At 40.5% G+C, this 18,366-nt stretch overlaps 1 protein-coding gene across 1 annotated transcript in view; it reads right to left on the bottom strand.

The window, feature by feature from the left end:
- Slco4c1 (solute carrier organic anion transporter family member 4C1) overlaps positions 1 to 7,282 on the bottom strand; it is a 58,216-nt gene extending 50,934 nt beyond the window's left edge. Inside the window, exons 1-2 of the mRNA XM_042691102.1 lie at positions 6,792 to 7,282; positions 2,065 to 2,328 (exon numbers count right to left, since the gene is read on the bottom strand). Of these exons, the coding sequence (XP_042547036.1) occupies positions 2,065 to 2,328; positions 6,792 to 7,125 (598 nt within the window). The 5' untranslated portion in view covers positions 7,126 to 7,282. The remainder of the gene's footprint in view (positions 1 to 2,064; positions 2,329 to 6,791) is intronic.
- Positions 7,283 to 18,366: the final 11,084 nt, after the last annotated feature.

Here is an 18,366-nt window from a genome sequence, read left to right as displayed (position 1 = left end):
ATGTTTTCCCTAATAATATAATAAAGTCCTGCTGACATGAACTGCTTTACTACTACTTCGACTGTTCTTGAGACAGGATCCCACTATATAGCCTAGGCTTGCCTTGAAATCACAGTCCTTCTGCCTCAGCCTCCTTAAAATATGTGTCACCATGCCTGACTTCTTGTATTGCTTTATCTCAATGCTATATGCAATCTATATCAATATATATTTGTTTTATGAATGGTAAAATAACTTTGGGGAAACCTGAGTTTTTCTACTTCAGTGATCTACTAAATCTGATCTACTAGAATGGCAAAAAAAAAAAAAAAAAAAAAAAATCAGCCAGATCAACAAAGATTATAACAACCTGCACAGTGCACAGTAATAAGTAACTGATCTGGCTGCATTAATCTCAACTTCATTTCTGGACATACACACACACACACACACACACACACCTTAATTTGTAGTCATTTCCCTAAGCTCTTGACATTGGCTATAGTTCTAGTATAATAAGATTTAATACTGTGAAAATCATGGAAGACAAACCTGGCTTATACAGTATAAGACAATTTATGTTTGAGTTACAGTTTAGAGAGTAGAGACTTTTTTAAAGCAAGTTTTGTTTACATTAAGAACAAGAAGAGCATCAGATTAACCAGAAGGGTGAGAATCTAAAATAACTCAAGGATTACCACCTAAATGCTCTCCACATAAAACCATTTCACTATCATCAATCAGTACCATGTGTTCTTGTGTGGCAGATTATAAAGTTTAGACTGTTCCTGATTATTTAGATTTCAGAGATGTAAAGCTAGAGCCTAGGCTACAATGTGTGCCTTACTTCTAAAATCATCCCAACTCAGTTATGTGACATATGCTTTATAACCTTGTCCAATCTACTAGATTGCATAAAAGTTCTCTTCCCACTGACCAAATATCTCCTTATTCTATGCATTCCAAACTCTACCATGTCTTGAAAGTATCCTTTATTCATCCATGTTTGAATCCTCTATTTGTGTTTCTAAAATATGGTACACTTACATAAGAAGTATACGGTAAAACCACACTACATAACACACTTGTTATTAAGAACATGATCTTATTTGTATTTTATAATTTATTTGATAAATTACTTATAATTTAGAAACTGATTATGGGAGAGACTAGTACATAAGTGTTAATTTTCATTAATACAAACATTAAATTAAATTTTGTATATATAAAATTTTAAAATTTTTGGATATTTACAATTCATCAATTTGTACAAAGAATGCCTATCATACAGTCATCTCATCATCTTTCTTACTCAAGAGTTTTTTTTGTTTTTTTTTTTTACTTATATAACTCCTGAAATCTTCTGAGTTTGTAACCATCTGACTTTACTATTAATGATTTCAAAGTCTGCTACTGCAAGTCCCAGAAAGGACATAAAAATGCCATGGTGCACTCTCATTAACACATACCTCAAGCTCTACACTAATAGTTTTTCCATTAAAAGTGATTCTTTGAAAAGAATAATTAAATTTCCTTTCTGTGATGTTGAATAATGTACTTCATCTAAGCAGACAGAGCAACACCAGACCAAAACTAGAGGTTTCTCTGAAACTAGAGGTACCTCAAAATGAGAGCCCAAATTAAAGTTAGTTTCAGTTCTTAAGAAAAGTCTCCTATGAATGTCACTTCTTCTCTATTATCTCAAAACAAGAATCCACAATGTGCAGGGCATAGAGCTCTAAAGACTATAAGTAATAGAATGTAAAGAAAAACTATAGATCACAGATCCTATGGGATCACAATACCTGCAAAGGAGAAAAAAAAATTATTTTTTTGTAAACAGGATTGTATGCCGGGAAATGAGAATCAGGGGATTAAAACCTTGGAAAACACTGAGACAATGTACAGTTTATCTCTTCAACCACCTACCTTACACAACTCACAGAACAAATGAGGCAGTGAGAAGGGAAAGAGATTTATACTTAGTTTACTCTCGTAGCAAGGTAACACAGTATGAGTAAGTCGCAGTATAGAATAAACATTCCACTTGTATAGTGCTTGCTGTCAAATACAACAGAAACTTACCTTCAAAAATGGACCCCAATTTATATTTTCCACTGAAAAACTGTGGCAAGGAAAATACAAGTGCTCCCAGTCCTATCATGAATGAAGCAAACGCAAGCCACCGGGGCTTGTGTCCCCTTTCACCGAAGAATGACACAAATAGTGACAACAAGCAGAATGCGATATCATAACTGGAAGATATCAAGCCAGTCAGGGAACTCTTCATTTCATAACGCTTCTCAATTGTGGAAATGCTAATATTAACCAGGCCATTCACTACAATACCTAAAAAAAAAAAAAAGGAAAGGAAATATATATGCATTATTATCACTTTACTATATAGTTTTAGACTGTTAATCCAATGTACTAAAATGTTGTTGTCTCTTTGAATTTGAAAAATCTAAAAGAGAACAAATAAGATAAGGACTACACAGGCCATTATTGTAATGATAAATTGCTTCCTAACTAGATTTTTATCTTGACTTTGATGTAAGAAGAGGAAACTGAGCTCTTATATTGTTTTTAATTGTCTAACACTTTTATAAATATTCATTTTATTTTTGTCCTTGTCTCCCCCTCTCTCATGTGGGGTTTGGATATGAAGCTTAGGCTGACTTTGAACTTCAGATCTTCTACAACCTTCCTTCAACCTTATGAAGGTTGGTATTACAGATGTGGGTCACCACTCCCAGTTTAAATTTACATTTAAAAGATTCATGAGGTGGGCTGGGAATGTGGCTTAGTGGTAGAGTGCTTGCCTAGCATGGGTTTGATTCCTCTTCTCACATAAACAGAAAAAAAAAAAAAAAAAAGCCAGAAGTGGCACTGTGGCTCATGACTCCTGTAGAGAGTGCTAACCTTGAACAAAAGAAGCTCAGGGGTAGTACCCAGGCCAAAAACAAAAAGATACGTGAGGGCTGGGAATGTGGCTTAGTAGTAGAGTGCCTGCCTAGCATGCATGAAGCTCTGGGTTCAATTCCCCAGTATCACATAAATAGAAAATGCCAGAAGTTATGCTATGGCCCAAGAGTTGGAGTGCTAGCCTTAACCAAAAGAAGCTCAGGGAGAGTGCCCAGACCCTGTGTTCAAGCCCCAGGACTGGCCAAACACACACACAGAAAGAAAGAAAGAAAGAAGGAAAGAAAGAAAGAGAGAGAGAGAGAGAGAGAGAGAGAGGGAGGGAGGGAGGGAGAGAGGGAGGGAGGGAAGGAGAGAGAGAGAGAAAGAAAGGAAGGAGGAAGGAAGGAAGGGAGAGAAAGGAAGAGAGAGAGAAAGAAAGAAAGAAAGAAAGAAAGAAAGAAAGAAAGAAAGAAAGAAAGAAAGAAAGAAAGAAAGAAAGAAAGAAAGAAAGGAAGGAAGAAAGAAAGAGAAAGAAAAAAGATTCATGAGTACATAAACGAAGAATGTTATTTTGACTAATAGTACTCTAAATTATATTCAAAATATTAGAAATAAAAAAGAAATCCTTATACTCCACCTTCTTATTACAATTATAATAAAAGACTAAAAGAGAAAAACTGAAAATCCAATTTTGACCAGTTTTATAATGTCCTCTCCAGCCAGGCATGGGGGCTCATGCCTGTAATCCTGGCTACTGAGAAATCTGAGGCCAGTCTGGTCAAAAAACTTTACCCTGGGGCTGGGAAGGTGGCACAGTGGTAGAGCGCTTGCCTTGCATGCATGAGGCCCTGGGTTCAATTCCCCAGCACCACATAAGCAAAAAAAAAAAAAGCAGGAAGTGGCACTGTGGCTCAAGTGGTAAAGCGCTAGCCTTGAGCTGAAGAGCTGAGGGACAGCGCCCAGGCCCAGAGTTCAGGCCCCACGACAGGACCCAAAAAAATAAAAATAAAAAAACTTTACCCTTTTGTGCCCTAACACACTCATGTAATAAATACAACCTACTACATTAGTTGTAAGTGCATAATGATAGAAAGTATGTTAGGAAATTAGGTGCTAAAAGAAATTTATTTCTCTCAGGGCTGGGTAGGTGGCTCAGTGGTAGAGCACTTGCCTTGCATGCATGAGGCCCTGGGTTCGATTCCTCAGCACCACATAAGCAGAAAAAGAAAAAAGCCGGAAGTGGCGCTGTGGCTCAAGTGGTACAGTGTTGAGCTGAAGAGCTGAGGGACAATACCCAGACCCAGAGTTAGGCCCCACGACCGAACCAAAAAAAAAAAGAAAGAAATTTATCTCTAAAAAATGATACATTAAACAAATTTGTCATTTTTTCTTCCCAATTAAGCATCTGTTAATTACCAAAGAGAATGATCTTCCTAAGAATCTTTTTGAGAAGCAAAGTAGTAATGATTGCAGTCATTAAAGCTTAAACTAAAGCATGAATTAAATTACAGGGTCACTTTCACCTTGGGACTTTTTTTTTTCTCAATCTTGGGGCTTCAACTCTGGGCCTGGGTGTCCCTCAGCTGTTCAGCTCCAGGCTAGTGCTCTATCACTTGAACCACAGCTCCACTTCCAGTTTTCTTTACTTGAGATAAGAGTGTCACGGACTTTCCTTCCCAGGCTGGCTTTGACCTGCAACCCTCAGATGTCAGCCTTCAGAGTAGCTAGGATTACAGGCGTGAGCCACCAGCGTCCAGCATCCGGCTCATCTCAAGCCCTGTGTGTGTAAATTGGTATTTGGGCTTAAACTCAGGGCTTTCTATTCTTGCTTAGCTCCTCCAAGACTGGTGCTTTAATCATTTGAGCCATACCTCCACTACCAGCTTTTTAATTCTGGTTAAATGAATTAAGAATCTCTTGGATTTGTCTGCCCAGGCTAGCTTCAAACCTCAATCTTTTGGGGGAGGCAGGGGGAGTGGTGGGGGTGGCGGTTGCTGTTGTTGTTGAGCGTGGGGCTTGAACTCTGGGCCTAGGCTCTGTCCCTCAGCTCTTCAGCTCAAGGCAAGCACTTGAGCCACAGCACCACTTCTGGTTTTCTGGTGGTTTATTGCAAATAAGTCTCACCAACTTTCCTGCCTGGGCTAGCTTTGAACCATGAACCATGATCCTCAGATCTCAGCCCCCTGAGTAGCTAGGATTATAGGCGTGAACCACTGGCGCCCAGCTCAAACCTCAATCTTTAATCTTAGACTCCTGATTAGCTAGAATTACAGCTGGAACCACAGTGCCTGGCTAGATTAGTATGCTTCTTAAATTGTGGCTCTCTAGATAGAAGAATGTTAATAATCTTGTTACTAATTAAACATTTTACATTAGATTTCAAATAATAGCTTGTAATAACTTAGAAATATCAGAATAACTAGGCGACTTTCTGTGTTTAACTTCTTAAATTCTGTATTCCTTCAGTACTCATGCTTCACAGCCTCTGATTTTAGACAACTAAGATGACAGCATTAAAGAAGACAAACTGCCCAGAAAGAAAATTTTTCATCATCCCCAATCTTAGGTATAATCGTTTACTTGCAATCTCAAATACTTAGCACTTAACAAGTGAAAAGCGGTGGAGGAAGGGAGGGAGGGGGTAATGATCTCCTTGGAGATCATTCCTATTTCCTAGTAGGAATAAGAACAGGGAATGTAGTCTTGGATTTAGTTTTCTATTAACTTAGAAAAAAAATGTTTTCCAGCTGGGGGCATGGCTCAAGTGGAAAACTGTCCCTGAGTTTAAATCCCAGTGCCTTCAATAAATAAGAAAGAGAGAGAGAACAAAAGAGAATACTATTCCACACTATATTGTTATATTCCTTCTTATGTAGATTCTGAAAAAAAATTATTTTGAAACTATGGGTCAGATCTCTCTCTCTCTCTCTCACACACACACACACACACACACAAACACACAAACACACACACACACACCAAATTCAAACTTTCAACCTCTCCTTTAAGATTCTCCACTTTATAAAAGCGCCAGACCCCCTCCCCAGTCACCTCCACGTGACTTCCCATTTCAGCCATACCTTCCCTCAGAGGCAATCACTCAGGCTCGGGAACTTTCTCCAGGCTATAGCTTTCAAAGGAGCCTCCCCCCACCCCCTCCCCTTCCCCCAAGCCTGGTTTAGACTGCGAACTCTACAGGGTATAGATCTGGACTTAATCGGTCACTCCCAAGAGAATGGAAAATGAGATCTTAGAACAAAACAGGTACTGGAAAAGCTCTGTGAGGAGTGAAGGGCCTCCGTCCACCAAGGCCTGAGACCCTGGCGGACTGGCCACAGCCAACCCACTCCCAGACCCGCAAGGGTCACACCGCCTCGGCCTTCCCGGGGTCGGTTCCCGCGTTCAGCCTCTTTTTACCCAGATCTGCACACGTGCTCATCCTTTGCCTGAGGCGGGGGAGAAAAATCCTATCCAAAGGAGACACATTTCTGATAAAGAATGTAGAAGAAAACAACAACAACAAAGCAGCAGAACAGAAAAAGAAAAGGTTTTATGCTCCAGACAGGGCTTCCCCCCCCCCCCATCCTCCCTCCCTGACAGGGAAAGCTTCTGGCAATTTCCCCTGGAGGGAATTAAACTTGGGCGACCACACAAAACTAGTCTGACCTCGCAGAGCTAGTTCGCGGTGCTGCCCCGGAGCCTCGTGTGCGGGGCTGGACCTCTCGTGTGGCAGACGCGGTCAGGGCGAGCGCGTGCGGGTTCCCAGGCCCCAGCCCCGGCCGCGCGCGCGCGCCTGCGGGGATCCCTCCGCACCCGAAGCTGGCCCTGCCCGCGCCGCAGCCGGCTCGGGCGCCTCCGCGCGGGGGCCCGGCGGGCGCCCCCTAGCGCGCGCGCGCGCGGGACTTTACCTTGGGTGAGGGCCAGGAGGCAGTAGTGCAGCAGAAAGCCCCGGGGCGTGTTGCAGCGCTGCAAGCAGCGCGGGTGGAAGTTCCTCCAGCCGCAAGGACCCTCCTCGTACTCGGACGCCTGCGGCCCCGGCGGCTCGTGGGCATCCGGGGGAGTCGATGCAGGCAGGGGCGGCTCCGGCGATTTCTGGGGCTCCGGCGACTCCGAACCCTCTCCCTGGGAGTCGGTAGACAAGCCTGAGACCTCGACCAGGGAGGGCGATGCGGACGCGCGGCGCGGGGTGTCCGGGCTGGAGGGGACAAACGCCGGGTTCTCTATGCCTTTGGCGCCCTTCATGGCCCGGAGCGCTTCTCCTCGGGACTCCGGTGAGCCTCCTGGCAGCCCTGAGCCAGGTTCCTGAATGTTCCTGGGTGGCGCCTCCCTTCGACAGGTGACAGGAGAGCCCCGGGCGCGACCAGTTCCCGCCTCCCGGTCCTCCCACTTCTAGCGCGGCGGCGGCGGAGGGGCTGCGGACCCTCCCGCGCGCCGGACCCCGCGCTGCGCACTGCGCGCCCGCCCGCCTGCAGGCCGGGAGGTCCGAGCGCCGCGGCGCCACACCTGTCACCGCGCGCACCAACCGGCATGCGCTGCGGGGGCGACCGATCGGAAGCGGCGGCCCCCAGGTGAGGGGGGCGGCCGGCGGCGCGGCGCTGGGGCCTCAGTCCCCGAGCCCGGGGAAGGCAGAGAACAAGTAGAGATTGTGAGTCTGCGGTGAGCGCTACCGCCCCCCCCCCCCCCCCGTGCAGACAGACAGAGAGCTGTAAACACCATTGCATCAGGATAGGGCACCGCAGTCTTCTTCCTGCGCTGCCAAGCAAACCAAGGATCCAGGACTCCGACAGGCAACGCAGCCACAGGTAGACAATTGCGCATTCCGAGAACAGCCTGGTAAGACTTTTACCTGCAGCTGAAATCCACTTTCTCCCCATCATCATCCCCTCTCATAGAACCTCTCAATTATAACCGTCAACCAAAGAAATAGAAACATAGATAGACACAGAGACAGTGACAGACAGACAGAGGCAGACAGACATTCTCTGGGCTGTTTATTTCCTGTGTAAGATCAACAGTGCTGTTTTTAGTGGAAATAATTTGAACCTGTGAAATGAAGAAAAGCAGTTTGAAGACCTTCACACCATCGGGTTAGAATTCATTCGTTCATGATGTCATTCCGCAACCAACAGTATTTATTGTTGAGTGACAGACATTCTGGTAGACTCTTAAGTGTGCACCAACGAACAAAAACTGGCAAAAATCTCTGTCCTTGCTGGGCTTACATTCCAATAGAAAATAGACAATAAGTAATAAACAGTACACAGTGCATAGTATATATGATGATGAACAATATATATTCACTGCTCAGTGAAACTTTTCGGTCAGCAATATGCACTATATGTGCTGGTTTGAGAGACTGCAATGTAAAATATGTAGACTCCTTTGATTAGACATGTATTTGTTCCCTCACAGTAATAAAGTTCAAGTATTTTAAATGTCTGCTGTATACTAAATTAATATCATGTAGTCCAGCTGTTTTTGTCTATATTTTACACTATAAATGATATTATAAACATATATTCCATGAAAGCATATACCAAGGAGGATCAGTAATTCTCCCAGGGTCACAGGGCTCATAAGTGACTTGCCACTTGTGAAGAATTAGAACTCAGTTCTCTTAGCCTGAGCTTTGCATTTTTTTCATTGTGAACTTTGCATTTTTTGTCCCTTACTTCATCCTGCTCTGAGACATCAACACATATTATATTTTTTCTGATATTTGTGAGGTTTTTAAAGACTCAATGCTAGTTAGGTGCTGGTGTCTCATGCCACCTGTAACCCTAACTACTCTGGAGGCCACAATCTGAGAGGATCACTATGCTTAGCCACCCTGGGCAGGAAAGTCCTTGAGACTCTTATCTCCAAGTAAACACTAAATCCAGACGCCGAGCCACGTTCTAGAGGCAGAGCAGGAAGATTGAGCAAGAAAGCTTAAGGATAGCACCTAAGCCTTGTGTTTAAGCCACCCGACATGCCCTAAAAAGAAAAAAAAAAAGTCAATGCAAATCTGTCTCAGCTATTTTGATGGAATCACCCTATTGATGGAAATAGACTCCAAGCCAACATCTTTGAGTGTAAATAGCTCTCACCGTTTTATCTATGGGAACTAATTTACCCATCTAGAAAAGTTTGCTCTGATGTATTATTAAATCCAAGTAGCATAATCATTAGACATTTAAAATCATACTAAAGAGAAGTCTTCGCTCTTGTAGTGTTAGAATTTTTCAAAAAATGGTATTAGTAAAAGTGGTATTACTTCATCGTAAATGCATGTGGTTCTGAATGAGGGTGACATAAATACCATTTCCTAATACCTCACAACTGTATGCTGCAATGAAGAAATGAGGGAGCCTTACTTTTGCAGGAAAGATGAGAAAAGCTTTATAGGTTTTATCTTCTAGTATGTCCATGGAAATTTGTCATATTTTAATTGTGGTCAATTTATGAGAAAGTCATTTTAATGAGCATTGTCAGAATATATAGCATGTTAAATTTCAGAAAGTAATTGAAAAATTGCTATTTAGTAGATTTTATTTCCTAGATATTTGTGTTGTTTGTGTGTGTGTGTTTTGTTTGCTAATATATACATATACATACATACATACATTTGTTTATTTTTGAGGCCAGGTCTTACTATGTTACACAAGTTGACCTGAATTCTGGGCTGGGAAGGTGGTTCAGTGGTAGAGCGCTTAAGCCTTGCATGCCTGAGGCCCTGGGTTCGATTCCTCAGCACCACATAAGCAAAAAAAAAAAAGCCAGAAGTGGCACTGTGGCTCAGTGGTAGAGCGCTAGCCTTGAGCTGAAGAAGAGCTGAGGGATAATGCCCAGGCCCAGAGTTCAGGCCCCACGACCAGACTCAAAAAAACAAAAAACAAGTTGACATGAATTCTCTAAGTAATTCTCTAATTCTCTAAGTAATCTAGGTTGCCATTAAATTTAGTCCTCCTACTTCAGGCTCTCCATTGCTGGGATTACAGGTGTATGTCGCTACGACTGTGTCACAAGCTATATTTTTGGAGTGTGGTAAGGGCAGACAGAAGTGTCCACGTTTTATAGTAAAACTCCTCCAACACTGCACACAAGAGCAGATGCTGCTGCTGGAACTGGATTATAGTATCACCTACTAAATGTAATCTATTAAACCAAATTTCTATTTAATACTTTCAATTGCAACATAAAGATATGTGGAGAGGAGAGGAAATGCAGCTATATACTTTATCTTTTTGTTACACTAATCATGAAACACTAATGATTATATATAAGTGCAAGTAATCATAATTTTTAAAAAGAAAACAAATAGTTTTGTGTATGGACTGAGGGCTTCATACTGTCTTAAGCTTTCTTGCTTGTACCACTTAAGCCACACCTCCAGCTTGGCTTTTTGCTGACTAACTAGAAATGGAATTTTTTTCTTTTTTCTTTCTTTTTTTTTTTTTCTGTCGGTCATGGTGCCTGAACTCTGGGCCAGGATGCTGTCCCTCTACTCTTCAGCTCAAGCACTTGAGCCAAAGTACCACTTCTGGCTTTTTCTGCTTATGTGGTACTAAGGAATCTAACCCAGGGCCTCATGAATGCAAAGCAAGCATTTTACCACTGAGCCATCTTCCCAGTCCTTTTTAAAATTTTTATCAATAAAAATTCATTGTACAAAGAAGTTTCATTATAATATTTCCATATATTTGTAACATGCACTATGATCAGAATTGCCTCTTATATGATACAATTTTAACCCCTTCCTTCACCACGTTTTCAAATGGTATTTAGTGGGTTATATAATGCTTTTTATATATGTGTATAATGCATTTTGATCAAAACATTCTTTACTGAACAGCTGATGTGGATGGCTTGAATAATCTTCAGTATGTTGTTACTTTATACAAGATATGGATCACAGAATCATAATCCCGAAGAGGGAAAAGCATTTTTACTGAATAAAAAGCAGCTATACTACAGCTCTTCATAGTCATGTCACACCCACAATTTATTATCTGCTTTTTGGGAAGTAGAAGGATGTGAAAGGTTATTAAAATTTTTATTCATTGAGCTATGAAGGACATCAAGATACCATTTGTTTCAGCAATCTGCCTCATAGAATTTTAATGTCAAATCCACCCTAAAGCTCAATGTATTCAGTAGAATAAAAATAAAAAACTAATTGCAGATGAGGGCAAGGAAGGAACTTTCATGTATTCATTCATATATTCTTGTCTCAGTTTGGGGAAGTAAAAGGAAGTCTAATGTGAGATTGAGGGAACAAGCAGATACTATACTATAAATTTGTAAAACAAAATGTGCAGGGTGGTATAGGGAGGAGATGGGAAGGGATGGGAAGGGGAAACAAAGGAGGAGGCAACAATGCTTGATAAGAAACGTACTCATTATCTTGCTCATGTAATTGTAACCCCTCTGTACGGTATTTTTACAATAAAAAAATATTTTTGGTTACAACAAAAAGTTTAGTCAGAAGTGTGAGGCAATGGGCAGTTTTTAGAAAACATTTATGTTTCTCCATTATAAGTACTTGTGGAAATTGCAGAGTATGCTCCTAAAGGAGACAAGCATGAAGATTTTTTATATCACAAAAGAAGTATGAGAATAGAGAACTGTTTCAGTGGGCATCAGAGAAGGGACAGGATTTACTGTCCATTCACAGGTTGAAGGAAAGTGATCCCACAATGAGATTTATCAGAGTGTATGAAATTTATTAGGCCAAAGATAAAAGAAGTAAATACTTTTGACACAGTAGAGAAATGAAGATAATGATTTTAAAAGTAAAAGAAAAAAATAACATTAAAAGCATTATAAGTGGATTAAGGCATCCAGAGTTCATACTTGAGAGGCTCTCAGTGAGGCTGAGAGTCAGAAGATGGTACTTGGAAGCCAGCCTGAGCAGAAAAGTTCATTTCTTCACAACTAATAGTTGTGCTTGCTATTTCAACCATGTTGAATTATGGTGTCAGGTCAACATGGTCAGAAAAATCTTAAGAGACTCAGTCTTTACAGAAGGCAGCTGGACACCTTAGTATATGCTTGTGATCCCAGTGAGGACAACAAGCCTAAAATTAAGCAGATCCAGTTTCAAGACATATGCCCAAGTAGGAAGGGAGCCCCGCTGATGGCATGGCTCAGCAGTATGGCACCAGATGAGAAAGCTCAGGCCCTGAGTTCAAACCCCAGTGCCACCAAACATTAAAACCTCCAAACATTACAAATAAGGAAGTAAATTCATCACTCAGACAAAATACCTGGGCACACACAAGAGATTTTTTAAAAAGTGGGAAAAAGCAGAATGACACCAGATTGAAAAACTGTTCCATATGAAAGAATAAAGAGAAGTAAAAAGGAAGAGATAGAGCTACCCCTCATACATAAATATACAAGGTGCCCCACCCATTATTGCTTCAATCTCTTTAAAAGAAAATTCACCATCCAAGCAAAAGTAATAAGTCTTTTGGGTTAAGGAGATGTTAAAAGGTCAAATGTCTGACATAACAATTCACAGAAAAATGGAATAAGTTGCAAATATCTTATGTGGGAACTGATATATGCATGTTTGATATGTGAAGTGATATACTATCCAAGGTGGAATAAGATAATGATTCATGCCTCAGACCAAAATTATTCAGAATTTGTCTGAATTTTATCATAGCCTTAAAAATTACCTTATATATGACCTTCTGGATATAATAAAACATGGGGTAAATGATGTTATTAAGGATAAAATCATTATTAATGAATTCCTATGGAGAAACTGATTAAAAGTGAATTTAATAAATATTTAATAAATGTTTAGAACATGTGTTCAGATAGAATAGCAAACAACTCTATGTTCTTAAGGCAATGAATAAACTTTCTCTCCAGCTCATGAAAAGTTCACCATGGATTTTCCTTTTCATGAGGTCTTTCTAGAAATTTCTCCTAAAAATTGTGAATTCATAGGTGCAAATTCTTTCCACTTTCTTGTTCTTTCCTTTTAGAGCCTTATTTGTTTTTGGCAGGGAGAGGGTAAGAATACCTGAATACCTTAAATTTAGGGCCTCACACTCTTCCTCACCTTTTTTTTTTTTTTTTTCCTCAGAGCTGGCACACTATCATTGGAACCATACTTCCAGGACTTTAGAGTCCTTTTCTTTCCATAAGTAAATAAAAAAAAGAAAAGAGAATGTTTGCATTGGGTGTATCTACTGAGCATTGAGATGTATCACAAGGTACTTCTATTGATTTGTCACTGACTAGAAGTTAGTCACTTACTTTATCTGGATGTGAGAGGGCTCTGTCTGTAGTTGACCTGTATGCCCTGTGAACACAGAGTGAACACAGAGCACTGTATATCAAGCCAAATTGTTGTGAATGCTTTGTGCAACAGCATCAGGCACAAACAAAATAAAAACCAACAAAGCAAACTGAGATCATTTTTATTTTTAATTTAACATCAGCTTCAATCAAAGCTTGATGATGACAGATGGGAGCAAATATCAAAATATAATACAGGTCGAAATATATGAATTTTAAGGTACTCGCAGCTCATGCCTAACATCCTAGCAACTCTGGAGGCTGAGCTCTGAGGATTGTTAGACCAAGCTAGCCTGGGCAGGAAGGTTCATTAAGATTCTTACCTCAAACTAACTACCAAGAAGCAGAAGTGGAGCTGTGGCTCTGGAGTAGAGCATTAGTCTAGAGAAAAACAAACAAACAAAAAACCTCAAGATCAATCCCTAGGCACTACATTCAAGATCAAGGACTGGCACCAAAGAGAGAGACAGAGTAAAACAGAGAGAGAGAGAGAGAGAGACAGAAACAGAAAAATAGTGAAATAGAGAAATAGAAAAAAAAAAAAGAAAGAAATTGGGAACGTTACCTGGGAATACAGTACAGTGGCACAGCTCCTGCCTACCATATGTGAGGCCCTGTATTTGATCCACAGCATGACAAAGTAAAAGAAGAAAAAGGAAGAAGGAAAGAAAAAAAGGAGAGAAAAGGGAAGGAAGGGAGGGAGAAAGGAAGGAAGGAAGGTAGTGAGTTAATTTTTAAGATGGGCATAACAACACACACCTGTAATCCCAGTGTATGGGAGGCTAAGGTAGGAAAGATTACAAAGTCAAGTTTATTCTGGGTTATTATTCAATGAGAGAGGGAGGAAGAGAGACAGAGAGAGAGAGACAGACAGACAGAGAATTTGTAGCCATAATCTGTAAATATTACCTAAGGATTTAAAAAAATCTATTCTAAGGAATTTAATATAAGAGCAACCTCAATACCATGTGTGTCATTTTTTTTTTCCTGCCAGTCCTGAGGCATGCATAGGCACTGTCCCTGAGCTGCTTTTTGCTCAAGGGCAGCACTCTACCACTTGAGCCACAGCACCACTTGCAGCTTTTTCTGTTTATGTGGTACTCTACCACTAAGCCACATTCCCAGCCCTGTCATATATTTCAAAAAGTCTGAAAGCAAGAATATAACTACAAGTATTTATTTGCCATTTACTGACTGTGATCTTGGCCACATTCTCTGTTTCTTTTAATTTTCTCTTTTGTAAAATGAAGTCAGTCACAGCTATGGCTCACGGCTGTGGTGTGACAACTGCATAATAAATTTAAAAATGTGTTTGGAGTCATGGAAATGACTCTACTCAGTTATTCCTGTTTTCCTAAAGTATTAAGCATCTAAACGTGAAAATATTTTACGAAGGGCTTATTATGTGACAGAGGGCAAAAATAGGTAAGATGTTCCTTTTGAGCTTGTGTAGTAATACATGGGAAAAACACTCTAAAACTTATAAAAGCAAGTGTATCTGAAGACATGTGTTACGCAGATAATCATTAGATGATTATCTTATATGTCCTATAACCTCATGACTATGTTGTATAATAACATATAGTAGAGGAAGACTCCATGGCTGCTTAAGCTGGGGTGGCAAAGAGGAGGCCTCTCTATGGAGCTAACATTTAAACTGAGTTCTGAATGGGGAAGTGGGACATAGATCCAAACATACACAAAACTATAGAAATGTATAAGCCATGTCAATAGGCGTTTTTGTTTTTGTTTTTGTTTTTGGTCCCTGAGCTCTTTAGCTCAAGGCAAGCATTCTACCACGTAAGCCACAGAGCCATTTCTGGTTTTCTGGTAGCTAATTGGAGATAAGAGTTTCATAGACTTCTCCTGCCTGGGCTGGCTTTGAACTGTGATCCTCAGATCTCAGCCTTCTGAGTAGCTAAGATTACAGGCATGAGTCACTAGTGCCTGACTATATGCTTTTTTAAAGAAAAAATTAACAAATTCAGTCTTAAATAAGTAATGATATTTAATTCATGATTTACAAAAACATTTCTGCTGTATAACACTGAAATTTGGGGAGACAAAAGCAGATGCTAGTATGGTAGCTGGTGGCTCACGCCTACAATCCTAGGTTCTCAGGAGACTGAGACCTGAGAATCAGGGATTGAGGATCAAAGCCAGCCTGAACAAGAAAGTCTATGGCACTTGTATATCCAAATAACCACCAAAAAGCTGTGAGTGGAGCTGTGGCACAAGGACCACAGCTGTAGCTTTAAGCAAAAAAAGCTCAAGAATACTTCCCAGGCCCTGAGTTAAAGCCCTAGGACTGGAACCAAACTAACTAACTAAATAAATAAAGAGTAGATCCTATGATAGATTTGAATTAGGTTTAACCTAGGTTTAACCATGACTTACAGAGAGAGTGGGGGTTGGGGAGGAGGGAGAGAAAAAAAGGAAAGAAAAAGAAAGAAGGAAGGGAGGGAAGGAGGGAGGAAGAAAGAGAGAAAAGAAAATGATCAAGTTTCTCTACACACCAGAGGTGTGGAAGGGGAAGCCAGAAATTCTTGTTCATTTACCACTGGTCAATTCTCTTAGTTTACTTAGTTCTTGGTCCCAAATGCCTTCTGAAGCATGTACTACTATCTCTAAATTAAATCAAACAGAAAGAAGGAAAAAGGATGAAGAAGAACGCTTCCTGGAATTTGCACAAACCACATTTCCTAGAATAAACCAGATGCCACTAATACTTGGCTGAAAGATTATGTTCTTTGCTACTTCTGATGCTCTTAGGAAAATAAGGATTATAAATTATAAATTAAGCAAAGAAGTAGTTCATATCAATACATTATGGACTACAATGTTAAATGTAAACTTCAAAATGTTTATATACTTCTTCTCCCCCCCCCTTTTTTATTATGAAAATACAGTACAGAGGAGTTACAATTACAAGGGCAAGATAATGAGTCCATTTCTTATCAAGCATTGTTGCCTCCTCCTTTGTTTCCTCTTCCCATCCCTTCCCATCTCCCTCCCCCCCCCATCAAAGTTGTAAAGTTCATTTTCTCAACATAACAATTTGTACATCTTGGGGCTGGGAAGTTGGCTCAGTGGTAGAGCACTTGCCCTGCATGCATGAGGCCCTGGGTTCGATTCCTCAGCACCACATAAGCAAAAAGAAAAAAGCCAGAAGTGGCACTGTGGCTTAAGTGGTAGGGCACTAGCCTTGAGCTGAAGAGCTGAGGAACAGCGCCCAGGCCCAGAATTCAGGCCCCACAACCGGACAAAAAAAAAAAAAAAAAAAACCAATTTGTACATCTCATTGTTGCAATGGATCCACCTGTATCCCTATTTAAACGATTTGTTTTTTCCCTTCCCCTCCACAAATTACATCAACATCAAATACAGTGAAAGCAAGGGAGGGACATACAAAGCAACAAAGAAATCATCTTATAAATATGTTAGAAACAATTGCATGAACAATGAGATGTACAAGTCGTTATGTTGAAAACAAACTTTACAACTTTGGTGGGGGGCGGGGGGTGGGGAGGATGGGAAGGGATGGGAAGGGGAAACAAAGGAGGAGGCTACAATGCTTGATAAGAAATGTACTCATTATCTTGCCCATGTAATTGTAACCCCTCTGTACAGTATTTTCACAATAAATAAAAAAAAGAAACAATTGCATGAAAGCAAAAATATTTGAATACTTATCTTGGGTTTCATTTCACCTAACATCAACTTATCTGACCTTTTCTGCTTGACTCAGACACATGCTAGTTATTGCAAATAAGGGAAACCATGGGACCTATGTTTCTTTGGGCCTGGCTTACTTCACTTAATATAATTTTTTCCAAGTCTTGTTTATATACTTCTTACATAAGAAAGAAACTCTTTCCTAAGGCTTAGGGATATCACTCCCGAGAAACCAGTTAGTTTCCAAATATCTGTATTACTACTTTTTTTTCTTTTTGCCTGTTCTAGGGCTTTAATTCAGGGGGGTTATATCTGAGGATAGTGTTTTAAAACCAGTTGGAGGGGCTGGGAAGGTGGCTTAGTGGTAGAGCGCTTGCCTTGCATGCATGAGGCCCTGGGTTCGATTCCTCAGCACCACATAAGAAAAAAGAAAAAAGCCGGAAGTGGTGCTGTGGCTCAAGTGGTAGAGCACTAGCCTTGAGCTGAAGAGCTGAGGGACAGCGCCCAGGCCCAGAGTTCAGGCCCACAACCGGACCCTAAATAAATAAATAAAACCAGTTGGAGCAGTAAAATCTGTGACACTTTTAGCTCAGAACTCAGACACGTTAGCCACGGAACCATTGCATGACTCAATTTTATTATCCAGTTATTAATTACTAGGTAATTACTTTAATCAATACTTCCAGTTACATTATAAGAACTATAAGTGATATAAAATTATGTATCATGTAGTAAAATGTGTTTTCCTACATGACATAGTTTGGTATGTCAAAAGTTGTACTGCAGTAAGGCACCATTGGTGGCTCATGCCTGTAAATGGATTACCAACCAAAAATCCAGAAGTGGAGCTGTAGTCCAAGTCATTATTAGCCTTGAGCAAAAAAGCTTAGGGAGTTTACTGCTGGTGGCTTCAGTAACCTTATTTACTCCAGAGGCTGAGATCTAGGATCGTGATTCAAAGCTCGCTTGAGAAGAGCAGTCTGTGAAACTCTTATCTCCAGTTAATCACCAAAAACCCGGAAGAGGAAGGAGAGCTTGTTGCTGTAGAAGTAGATAGAGAGCTAGCCCTGAGCACAAAAGCTCAGAGACAGGGCCCAGGCATTGAGTTTAAGCCTCAGGACTGACACAGGCATGCATGCATGTATTAATTAGCATAGTTTATTAGTCAAATTCAGATGCCAATATGGTGCCTGTCTTAAGTTCCATTCTCCAAAATGTCACTTTGAAACAGAATGCACTAGAGCATAAGCACCATGAATGCAGGGTTGTTTTGTTTTGTTGTTTTTTTAACATAGCATGTGTTCTGTTCACTCATTCAATGACTAACAGTTTGCTGACTGCTAGTTACTGAGCATTTGAAAATTCCATGTAGGAAAAAAATAAGCTCTGTTGCAATTCCCTTGACAGAAACATGTGGAGTCTCAGATAAGATTGTATTCATGTGAAGACATAGTTCTATTGAATACTAAATGTAACTTTTATTTGTAATAAGAAAACAAAATATTCGTGTGT

Source organism: Dipodomys spectabilis, unplaced genomic scaffold (genome assembly GCF_019054845.1).
Source record: "Dipodomys spectabilis isolate Male_0828 unplaced genomic scaffold, ASM1905484v1 ptg000140l, whole genome shotgun sequence".
Lineage (NCBI taxonomy): Eukaryota > Metazoa > Chordata > Mammalia > Rodentia > Heteromyidae > Dipodomys > Dipodomys spectabilis.
Note: the sequence above shows the minus strand (reverse complement) of the source record. Positions and strands in the feature narration are given on the sequence as shown.